Below are 12,274 nucleotides of genomic sequence, written 5' to 3' on the forward strand. Positions count from 1 at the left end.
TGAACATTCTTAGATTTATTTTCCACATATTCTGCCATCAAGATCTTAACATAAATGAGCTGGTATATTTCCACATTATTCTCCTTATAACCACAGCGCTCACCACCAGCAGATCCACAGCTCAGTTAGGTCATAGCCTTTTGCCTGCATGGCTTCTCCAGGCACTGCAGCCTGTAAGGCAGATGTGCTTTTCCCATGTGACCCAGGAGCCAGTCCTCAGGACGATGTCTCTGCTTGTGGGAGTCTAGTGAGCATGCTAGAGGACTGAGCTGGAGCCTCTGAGCAGATGGGGCACAGGCAGGATTAATCCAGCAGTGTGTTAGGGCCTGCTGCTCGGTAGCATTTCTGCTCATTTAATTACCTTGGAAGCAGTGACCATGACATTAGTGGTTTTAATTATAACAAAAGTGAATTTCTCTTTACCTACATTCAGGGTTGGCTTTTTATTTGCTGTAGGTTAAAGAGAAGTTGATTCTATTTATCGTTTCTTTATCAAAACTTAGACAAAAGAATCATGTTATGATTTGCTTACCTCTTTTCCAGACTGGGGATTGGAGACAGATAGCTGTGGTTTATAAAATATTTGATATGGGGTATTATTGATTATTGTAGTCTTGTCTTCAATCTGAATAATTTGTATACCTTGCTGTACCATGGAGGAAACGCAGAACTGACAGAACTACAAGATAAATGAGAAAAACGTAATTTTGACAATACCGTAAGGCATATCAAAATCTCTTGAGTATTCCTAAAAGGTTATTTTATCTATTTGTCTGCCCAGGACAGTATCAATTTTACCTTTTTTTCCCCCAGAGTATTTAATGGTGCTCCTTTCAGTCTCAGAAATGTTCTGGCCCCTGTCAGTATTTACCCTATAACAGGGTGCTTTCGCCACCCCATTACTTTGCAGCTGGTGACAGATAATGACTTGTTTTCAGGTTAGTTTACCAATAACCTCACAAAGTGTTCATTTAGAAAGCATGTATATGTAAATAAATGTCACTCATCTTACTCGGCAGAATTCCACCCAGCCTCCCTCCTCCTCCTCATGCTCTCCCAGCAGCCACCTTACTAATGTCTATGATGAACCAAGGAAAGTTCTGAGAACTTCAGTAATGACAATGACAATGAAGACAGTAAGGACTGACCTTCATATATTGCAATATTGTGTTCCACTAGTTTCAAGTACTTTATACATATTAACTCACAAATTCCTCACAGTATCTACATAGGGGAGTTACTATCATCCCCATTTTACAGAAGAGGAAAGTGAGGCACAATAAGGTTAAGTAACTTGCCTAAGGTCACAGACATGAAGAGGGTCTAACTAGGGGGTTGAAACCCGGGCAGTCTGGCTCTGTGCTGCTGCTCTTAACAGCTACATGTATCAGTTCATTACCTTACCATGTTATGTAAAGAACAGTGCTCAGAGAAGATGTTTTCTGCTTAAACACACCCATCTAGCGAGTAATAATATCAGAGCACTGGTTTTTCAAAAGGTGGTCTGGAGACCCACAGGGAATCTCTGGGCATGAGGTCCCATGGTCAAAACTGCTATAGAGTGGAGTTTTCCAGAGGCAATATGATGTGTGACATTATTACCCTCGATAGCTGATGGAATATATGTTTGTACTCTTGTGTTTTAAAAATTTCTGTTTAAATTTCGAATCTGGTAAATATTGATACAACCCACAGAAATAAAAGGCCTTTGGGGATTCTCAATAATTTTTAAGAGTATAAAGGGGCCCTGAGACTAAAAAGAGTATAGAGGGGTCCTGAGTCACCACCAAAGCATAATGAGACATCAATATATTTTCCAGCAGTTCATTCATTGATTCACAAACAGTTATTCAACACTTGCGGTGGCCACTTTGTTAGGTGCTAGAGGTATTGGGTGTTGACTGAATATTATAACATTTTTTCCAGATTTTGATGGTAGTTCTCAACTTACAACTATTCAACTTTGGGTGATTCATACTTACAGCTCTTTGCCATTTACACCCATGTTACAGTACTTTGGCCGTCAGAGCATAAACATGTGTTGCCCAGACAACTTTGAGGAAATGGATACCAGTCTTGAATGCTGAAGAAAGACCAATTTCTTTGTATCAAGGGAATTTATTTTTTTAAAAGTCACCAAATGACCCTAACTTTTCTCAAAAGACTTTTCAAAGACACCTGTCAAAAATCTAACTTCTCCCCCCGAAAAAGGTCATTCTGAATTCTGCTACTCTGATGCAGTATCCCTGCTTTTTCTAATTTGGGACAGCTACAATAATGAAGACATTAGAAGTACAGCATAAAACTTTCACATAGCACACTATGATATTGTACTTTAATATATAATGTGATTAGTTATATTATTCAGCTAATTGGTTTTCATAGACTTTAGATTTATATTGAAAAGCACATACCATTTATATTTAAATGACTTATGCTTTTTGTATCCATCTCTAAAAACATGGGCAACAGTCCACTATTGAAGAATATAACTCCTTACAACAGTGGTTCTGGGGGAAAATTAGAATTGATCCACGTAATTTTGCTCAGGATGTCCTTTCCAGAAATATAACCTTTGCTGCAGGAGAAGCCTTTGTCCTTTCACTCTATGCTCAGAATGTTAGTGACTCTACTTCCTGCTCTAAAGGAGGAGGCCAAGTACAATTTGTGGATATTCTGGAGTAAGTTTATTTTCTCCCCAAGAACTATAAATCAAGTGATTGCTGAGTGTTCTGAAATAGAACAATTATTGGATAAATTATGTGACACAGCTTTTATCACTGGTGAAGGAAAAAAAGCACTGTAAAACAGAGAGGTCTAAGAAGTTAAGAAATCAAATGTTTTACTGTTATAAATTGTTTAGAACAAGTAATATGAAAAAGGTATTAAAAAGAAAAAAGGCAGATTCTTTTTAAACATGTTAAGGGGATGGCACACTATTTCCTCCCAGCCACACAGACTTTGATCTTACCTTCTGATGTCCTGGAAAAGCACCAAGTCTTATTTCAGCATCAACAAACCCTTCTTCATCCAGTGTCACTACTTCACCATTACCTCCATCTTTCCACTTTGGAGATGTCAGGTTATGCACCAGTTTAATTGCTACCGACTTGTGCACAGTGTTTGTATTTGCCCAGTATATTCCAATTTGAAAAGCTTCCTGGAAAAATAATATCTCAATTATAAAGTAATCTTCTTAACTTTGATATTTTTTACTTCAAATCTCAGGAATTTAAAAAATGTTATATAATAGGTCTACTAAAGCAACCAAATATCCCTCCATTTGTTTGTCTGTGTGTGTTTCTTTTTTTTTTTTTTTTGTAATGGCAACGTATATTTTATTTTGGTTCCCAATGTGTGTGGGTTTTTTTTTTTTTTTGATTCACAATGGAATTCATATTTACGGAAGGGAGGGGAAAACCAAACTCAAACAGTGACTACACTGTAAATACCAAAGCCTTTAAAAACGGAAGGTTTCATCTCATTTGACAAGAGAATAATATGCAACATTAGGTCCATATAGGTTAACATTCCAATTCTATAAGGTAACATCATCTGATTATTTTATTTAAAAAAAGGAAAATGCAATTGAATAAAGATGTTTATGATGTGGAGCTCAAAAAAGGATTCTGAAATTGTTCTCTATCAGAAGAACATTTTATTTAGGAGTTCTTTTTACTCTATTTTTTTAAAATAGATTTGTGTGTCTTCTTGAAACAGACTAGCCTTCTAAAGATGACTTTGTGACAGAATATAAATCTTCCTGTGATATTTTGGTTTGTAATTACTCTCTGTGTCAGTAATCATTCCACGTTTTTATAATAAACAACTGGGTAGACAGCCATAATTATGAACATCCAGGTCCACTTGTAAAGGAAAAGGGACCCTGACAAAAACAGTTGCTCTGAAACCCTCAATATCTTGCAGACTGCAGAGAACTTCCAGAAGAACAGCAAAGAATACCTAGGGTATGGATAAGCAGAACACGATGGCTCTATTTCCTTAATACATACTGATAGACCAGCCCTAATACTTATCAAATGTCCTATACACAATAGAAATGAGAATGTAACTAATGTAAGTTATCAAATTTAATGGTAACTCAAGCACCAATCAAGTGTTGATGGTTAAAAAAAAAAAAAAAAGACATCAGAAAAGTCCTTGAATATCAAAGAACATTCCATACCTCTTACATATGCATCTAAGAAGAATTTTTCACAACTGATTCATTCTGTTAAGATCATAAATGCAACTTCACAATAAAATCTACTTGTTGAGAGAAAAGAATTCATATTAGTTTAAAAAGTTGTAGTACCTGAAAATTAGGAGGAATAATAATTTTGCCAGCAGGAACCTGTAGAACAATCTTCTCTCCTTCAAATAGCCAGAGGTCCCATTTGGACTGATTGATAAGCAGGGCCCAGGGCAGAAGTTCTATCAACAAGGTTCTAACATATGGCTTCCAGACTGACAGTTTCACTCGCATTGGGCTATCCCACTGACTTAGCTGTTCATTCCTGTTCCAAATACCACATCCAAGAAACTCAATGAAATATGATAACTTTAATATTTGCGAAATATGTTTAAAGATTCCAGACACACAATGCTCCTGCATGATACCTCTTCATATCAGAATCTTTCAATGCTGAATTTGCATGCAGGAGAAGGCAACTTTTCATACAATTATGTTCTAGATCATGAGTAAAGAAATCTACAAAATACACTTACTAGATGATAAAAGGTAAGAATCTGACAGACACATGCACACACCACTTTTGGTATTTAATATTTTTGTGAATGATCATTTGTTACTACTGAGAAATTTTTGTAGAAAAAGATGGTTGAAGAATGTTACCTTTCAGAATCCTTCTTATTATAGGGCCAGATGGGTTGAAGTGACTTTTCTGGCCCATAAAATTCATCAAGAATCTGATTAACTGTGCCTTCAGGGTATACCTTAGTGGCTATTTGCTTAATGAGGGATGTTGAGATGGGAACCGCACAATCTGAAGGATCATATTCTTCTCTAGGAAATTGAAAGAAGAAACAAGCATAAATACCAGATTTCTAAAGTTGTCTACAATTTATTGAAAAATATTTAACTATAAATGTATTAGAGACAAACACCTTTTTGGTAGATTGAGTCCATTTATGGGACAGCATTTGGATGATCTGGGCCCTGACTTTTCCTCTTTCTTCCCCCACCCCTCAATTCCTAGGTGTAGATCTCTATTCACATCTCCTTTACTAGAGAAATAATGTGTCAATGAAATCTAAATTAAATTAAATTTTCTGATGATCCCTCTTGGTTATTTCTAAGCTTAATAAGAAAGGCTGATTTTTATCTAAAACTATAGATGAGAATAAGAGATCACTAGGCAGGGCATTTTAAAATAACATTCTCATAAGATAAGAAATCATACAGAAAACTCCACTCCCATCCTCATTCCCCCTCCCCAACCCTCAGTGCAAGGTTACTGTTCTACTTAATTTCTCCTAGGAAAATGTATGGAAGGACTTTTCTGGTACCTTGCTTGGAATGTCAGGTGATGGACGAGGTCAGGTTCTATGTTTTGCAGTGTTTTTTCCTGCCCTTTTCCTGGAATAATTTGTGTTTCGCTCAATCCCAGACTCCTTTTCTCCAAATGTATGATAATGGGGTCTGGAAGATGACTCCTCATGATAAAAAGAGGGCTGAACACAATCTATAAAAATTAAAGGACAGAACAACTTTCATATTTGCTTTGTTGCAGTATTCCAGCTGTTTGATGCTGAAACAAACTTGTAATAAATCTCTTCCCTGGGTCACTCTGACCTTAATTTATTTCAGAACAGGAAAGGTCAGAGTCATATACCATATTTTAGGATTGGGAAAGCACTCACCATTCGTTGTTGCACTTGAGAGTTGGGTTCTAAAGTCAAAACTGTGCACCAGACATAAATAATGGAACTGTTTGAAGATGGCACCTGCACATGAAACAGAAAAGGATCCTATTAAATACTAGGCAGTTCACTAATTAATCAAAATAAGGCACAGATATATCAGTTTGGAAGATTAAAAAGAGTTTAAAGTTATAGGAAAAAAGCCATTATTTAGAAAAAAAAACTAAGCAAAACCAGACTTCGTTATGGCATAAAGCAAATGTGCAGTTTGAGTCAATGGGGCCAACTCTTTCCATAAAGACAAAGAGACTTATGTAAGGAGAGATTGATATAAGACCGAGTGGCAGAATGAAACCGAATTTATCCTTTATGGGAATGAAAGTGATGATGGTAAAGACTTTGGAAGGGATAAAGTAACAGACCATCACAAAGATCCTTAAGTGAGAAGGATATCACCCCCACAGTCCCACCCCACTGCTAACCCTGGGGCATCAGAATCTTTTTCAAGATATCACTTGCATCTTGCAGGGACAGAGTCTTGGCTGTAAAAACTACTGGAACTGATACAAATGTATTGTCGTGGGATGGGGAGGAAACAGTTTAAGAAGTACTATTCAAAGCCTTTCTGTATTATTTCAGATCTCCCTCCTTTTGTATATATCACTTTTTAATAAATTAAGTGCTGTACAAGTAAAGAACATTTTGAGAAAATTTCATTGTGAAAGGTGCTCCATTCTAGATTGAATTTCTTTTCATACCTGAATGACAATGCTATACTCGGGGGCTTTGGATTCCAGGCACACATCTCTTGACCAGTCTTCATCTCCTTTGGCCTTCACACACAGCTCTGTCAGCTCACTGTTTTCTAGTATGTATGAAGGCAATTTCTGTTTGGCTGTGAGGCAGTCAAAATGTTCTCGAACTACAGCTTGTCCATCTTGACCAATGTAATGCTGAACGACTTTTAGTTCTATGCTTTGAGACAAGTAACTACAGATGATCTGTCTTCCACAGATGATAATCTAAAAGATAGTAAGTATATAAGCCTCCATCAATTCAGACTTCATTACCTGGAAATATGTTATCATTCAAACAGAGTAAACTATGTTGATGTTAATGGACAGAAAATGAAGTAATTAGCTTAAACAGTACAAGAAAAGAAAAAAAAAAGACCTGAAGTCAGGAAGAAATTTTGCTTTGGCTATGTTGAGTTTGCAGTATTTAGGGAACAGACATGTCCAGTCCTCAACTAGAAATGTTGGTCCGGTGCTTGAGAGAAAATGTGCAGGTGGAGATAATGATTTGTGAAAGAAGAGCCTTGCAAATATGCACAAACAGAAGACAGTTTACCTGGAAGAGAGGGTGGAAACTCAAACCCAGAAACTTACCATATTCCAGGGCAGACTTAGGTTGAGAAGCTAGAAAAAGGGGCCAGAGAAGAAGGGGTGAAGGAGAAACGAGGTGAATCAGGGGACAGAAGTGCCTGCCCAGAGAATCTTGTCAAGTGATGCAGAAATTGAAAAGATTGGAAATTCAAAACAATCATTTAGCTCTGGTAACTGAGAGGGCAATTGTGATCAATCTGTTCCTTGAAGTTGATTTTCAAGGGTTTATTGCACTCTTGCCCAGTAAGAAATCTCTCTATAAACAGATAATACAAATAATCTTTAACACAGACATCTAATTTTTAAAAATTTTATTCAGTTTAGTTAGTTTTTTTTAGACAGGGTCTTGCTCTTTCACCCAGACTGGAGTGAAGTGGCATGATCACAGCTCAAATGCAGTCTGTTTACCAGGCTCAAGCAATCCTCCTATCTCAGCCTCTTGAGTAGCTGGGTCTACAGGGAATGCATCACCCCACCTGGCTAATTTTCGTGTTTTTTTGTAGGATGGGGTTTTACAATGTTGCCTAGACTGGTCGCAAACTCCAGGGCTCAAGTAATCTTCACACCCCAGCTTCCCAAAATGCTGAGATTACAAGTATGAACTATTGTGACAGCCTATACTGGATAAGTTTTATCTTTATAAACACACATAATTATCCACTAAACCTATGGTTTATTCAGCTTTACATCCAGGTAAGAGTATAGTTCATAGTAGGTATTAAGAAATGGGAGCCTTGGCCAGGCGCGGTGGCTCACGCCTATAATCCCAGCACTTCGGGAGGCAGGGGTCGGCAGATCACCTGAGGTTGGGAGTTTGAGACCAGCCTGGCCAACATGGTGAAACCTCATCTCTACTAAAAATACAAAATTAGCTGGGTGAGGTGGCACATGCCTGTAATCCCAGCTACTCGGGAGGCTGAGGCAGGATAATCACTTGAACCTGGGAGGTGGAGGCTGCAGTGAGCCAAGATCGCACCACTGCACTCCAGCCTGGGCAACAAGAGTGAAATTCCAACTCAAAAAAAAAAAAAAAAAAAAAAAAAAAGAAATGGGGGCTGGTATGAAGACTTATGTCCCAGTGCTTTGTGAGGCCAAGATTAAAAGTTTGAGACCAGCCTGGGGAACATGGCAAGATCCTATCTACACAAAAAATTTAAACATTAGCTAGGTATGGTGGTATATGCCTGTAGTCCCAGCTACCTGGGAGGCTGAGGCAGGAGTATCATAAGAGCCCAGGAGTCTAAGGCTGTGAACTATAATTGCAGTGAACTATAATTGCACCACTGTATTCCATCCTTGGTGACAGAGCAAGACTCTGTCTCTACAAAAAACATCAAGACAAATGTTTCCTTAAATTGGTTGAAATTGGAAAGGTAATGCAAAATTTAATATGGTGAATTCTTTCAGAAAGCAAATCCTTCTATAATATGAATATTCACCATAATTGGAGAAAATGGGACTTTTGTATACTGAATTTCCTATCTGTAATATTTTTCCAGATTATAACATACAAAGACACACACACACACACACACACACACACACACACACACACACACAATATATATGTACAGGTCTAAACATAGGATGTTTAATTTTATTATGTCAACTTGACTGGTCATGGTATGACCAGACATTTAGTCAAACATTATTCTGGGTGTGTCTGTGAGGGTGTTTCTGAGTGAGATGAACATTTGAAGTGGTAGACCAAGTAAGGCAGATTGTCCTCCCCAACATGGATGGGTATCATCTAACCAAATGAAGACCTAATAGAAGGAAGAGGTGAAGTAAAAAGAAACTCATTTTGCCTTACTGCTTGAGCTAGGGCATTGGTCGTTTCTGGCCTTTGGACTTGGAATGAAGCATCAGCTCTTTTCGGGTCTTGAACTTGCCAGATTTTGGACTGGTACTTACACCATTGTCTCTTTTGGTTCTCAGGCCTTTGCACTCAGATGGGAGCTACACGTTGGCTCTCCTGGGTATGCAGCTTGCTGACTGCAGATCTTGGGACTTCTCTAAGATTATGTCACATGTTTCATAATCATGAGTCAATTTATAATAAATCATTCTTTTTCCACACACCCATGCATGTGCACACACACATCCCCTCATTAGTGCTGTTTTTCTGGAGAACACATTCTCATAGCAACCTTATAAAGTAGGTGCTGCTACTATGACTCCCCATCTTAACAGAGAGAAAATGTATGCACAGAGATATTTAATAACTTGCTTGGTGTTATCAAATATCAGAGTCTGTTGATTATTACCCTAATAGTCTGTCTCTCATAAAATTAATATCTACTCATTAAGAAAACTTATTAACTATAAAAGAGAAAATAAAGGCTGCTCATTATAACATAAATATGCCACACACCATTGCTTCCCTTCCCAACAGCTGTTTTCTCCTTTCCTCTTATTTTAAAAACCCTCATTTGATTTGGTTAGGTATCAAACGGCAGCAAAAACTCAGGGAAGGTAAACACCTCCTTTGGCCCCCAGTGGCTGTATTATGATTGGTATAAGCCAATTCTGTTAATTCCATTCTCCTTTTGCCATTGATTAGAGTAAACATGGAACTCGATTTTGGCCGATAATATGAGAAGGGAAGACTGGTAAAAGGCTCTGGGAAAGATACTACTGCTTGATAATAAGGGAGACAATTTGGGAAGAGAAGCCTCTCTTTTCTGTCACAGAAGCTGTTATGAGAGGATGTATACAGCTTTTACTGCCATCCGAGACCAGGCAGGCAAATCTAAGAGAATGACAGAGAAGCAAATACAACACTGAGCTGCTTAGTTAGCCAATATTGAACCAGTCTTCTTCCTCCTTGTTATGTGAAACAATAAACATAAAACAGAAAGAACAGTATCTGCCTCATTAACTTGCTATGAAGATTAACAAACATATTTTGTAACTTCAAACTGAAAGCATCCTAATTGATATATTTTTCTATGCCACTAAGAGTTCTCTGTAGCCATCAATTTTAGTGAACTATTATTTACACAAATAATTATGAATAACTATTTACAAATGAACTATTATCATTATCACTATTTTTAGATGGGGGTCTTGCTCTATCACCCAGCATGGAGTGCAGTGGCAAGATTTCAGCTTACTGCAGCCTTGAACTCCTGGGCTCAAGGGATCCTCTTGCCTCACGAGTAGCCTGGATACAGGCACATGCCACCATGCATGGCTAATTTATTCTATTTTGTGTAGAGATGGGGTCTCGCTATGTTGACCAGGCTAGTCTTGAATCCCTGAGCTCAAATGATTCTCCTGCCTCAGCTTCCAAAAGTGCTGGGATCATAGGCATGAGCCACTACACTGGGCTAAACTATTACTTAACTAAAAGAAACCTGCTAGATCGAGGAACCAAAAATTAAATGTCTCTATTGTTTTAATTTGCATTATTTGAATGGGGAGGTTTAGCTTTTTTTCTGAAACATTTATTTCTCAACTATCTGCTTATTTGAATTTTCTTTAGAAGGAGGACATCTGTAAAGCCAAGCTGTGCTTAACTGTTATATTTCCCCTAGATACTCCAGCCATTATAATCTTTTAAAACTATGCTTTCACAATAACAAACCATAAAAGTCAACTGAACTATGGTCCTAAGTTAGGAAGCACACTTTTCTTTAACATATTCTAGGGGTTACTAGACACTCATGATAAGTCTTATGATGCCATAGCATTGCCTAACTTTAAATAAACATTTGAAAACTCTGAAGCAGTATTTAACTGTTATTCTTGATGTGCCCAGGCCTGGTAATATATGCACATGGCTCTTGCTTCAGAACCTTTGGACCCCAGGAGATTTAGAAGAGAATTTTGCTGTCTCTCACAGAAACCACAGAATCTCTACAACCATCTGGGACTCACTTTGTTTAAAGACAAAGATCCTCTTGGTGGATTTTTTATAGTCTCATTTTCAACTAAAAAGCCTGTTAAATAGGCTTTCAAATTTGATAAAAAGAAAATTCTTAAAACTGGCCAGGGAGGGAAGGCTACTTTAGATGAAGGAAAATCCAAAAATGGCCACTCAGTGGAGTCGTGTGCTTTCATGGTTGCTCTGGGGCCAGGTTCAGGACAGCTATATCTGCTTTTCTTCAAAGTGGCAAAACTTACAATGCCTTTATTTTGAAAATTATGGTTAGAATTTCAAGATTAATTTATCAGTTGAAGACAGCTACTTAATTTTTTTTAATGCACAGTTTCTCTTTAGTACACATTTCCAGGTTTCACACTAATTCCCCTCCTTCCCCAAAGCCACAAAGATGTGTATTGAAGATTTCCACATATGATTTTACTTAGCAGGTTTCAGAACTCTTATTAGATCAGTGCCAAGAAGAATAGTGATATTAAAGAATAACTCCAGAGCACCAGATGCACTGGAAAATGATATCTTAACCATGATTAAAAGTATGTGTATAAAGACACCATTATACATACATACATATGTACATTTGAGATTTCAGAGTAGTAAAGGTTTCTTCAACAAAAGGATGGGAAACATGGAAGCAAATAGGTGTACATGAGTAGTTGCAGAACATACAAAGTTCCCACGGAAACTTTCTGTGGTCAATTTTCATTCACTTGGGGGAAATCAAAGGGGTACAGGAAAGACAAAGCACAGAAAACCCAACATCAATGTTAAAAAAGAGCTTTAGCAATTCTCTATTATCCAGGGGCAATAAGGTACATCTCAGATCTGCATACACTCAGAGTGGTTAAGGTACATCAGGGATCTACATACACTCACCTCCCCAAATGGGCCTTGGTAATTAGGCAGCTGCAGTTTATTGCAAATTTCCAGGCCCAGGTGGGGTAGAAGGAAAGAAGCCAAGATGTGAGGGAGGCAAGAATCCACAAACCTCTTCTGAAGCTTGGTTCCCTTCTTCCTTCCTAACTGTGCCAATGAGGAAATCCTATGTCTCTGATGTACCAGAGCAAATCTGAACGCTAAACTACCCTGACAGCAAAAATTACATCCAATTAAAAAAGAC

At 37.7% G+C, this 12,274-nt stretch overlaps 1 protein-coding gene across 9 annotated transcripts in view; it reads right to left on the reverse strand.

The window, feature by feature from the left end:
• Window positions 1–12,274, reverse strand: part of VPS13B (vacuolar protein sorting 13 homolog B) — an 805,060-nt gene that overhangs the window by 49,456 nt on the left and 743,330 nt on the right. For all 9 annotated transcript variants that reach the window (XM_074386816.1, XM_074386811.1, XM_074386814.1 and 6 more), the window contains 7 exons: window positions 6,642–6,905; window positions 5,884–5,967; window positions 5,530–5,705; window positions 4,856–5,026; window positions 4,316–4,517; window positions 2,972–3,160; window positions 533–679 (listed from right to left, as the gene is read on the reverse strand). In XM_074386816.1, coding sequence (XP_074242917.1) covers window positions 533–679; window positions 2,972–3,160; window positions 4,316–4,517; window positions 4,856–5,026; window positions 5,530–5,705; window positions 5,884–5,967; window positions 6,642–6,905 — 1,233 coding nt within the window. The remainder of the gene's footprint in view (window positions 1–532; window positions 680–2,971; window positions 3,161–4,315; window positions 4,518–4,855; window positions 5,027–5,529; window positions 5,706–5,883; window positions 5,968–6,641; window positions 6,906–12,274) is intronic.

This window comes from Saimiri boliviensis, chromosome 15 (genome assembly GCF_048565385.1).
Source record: "Saimiri boliviensis isolate mSaiBol1 chromosome 15, mSaiBol1.pri, whole genome shotgun sequence".
In the NCBI taxonomy this organism is placed as follows: domain Eukaryota; kingdom Metazoa; phylum Chordata; class Mammalia; order Primates; family Cebidae; genus Saimiri; species Saimiri boliviensis.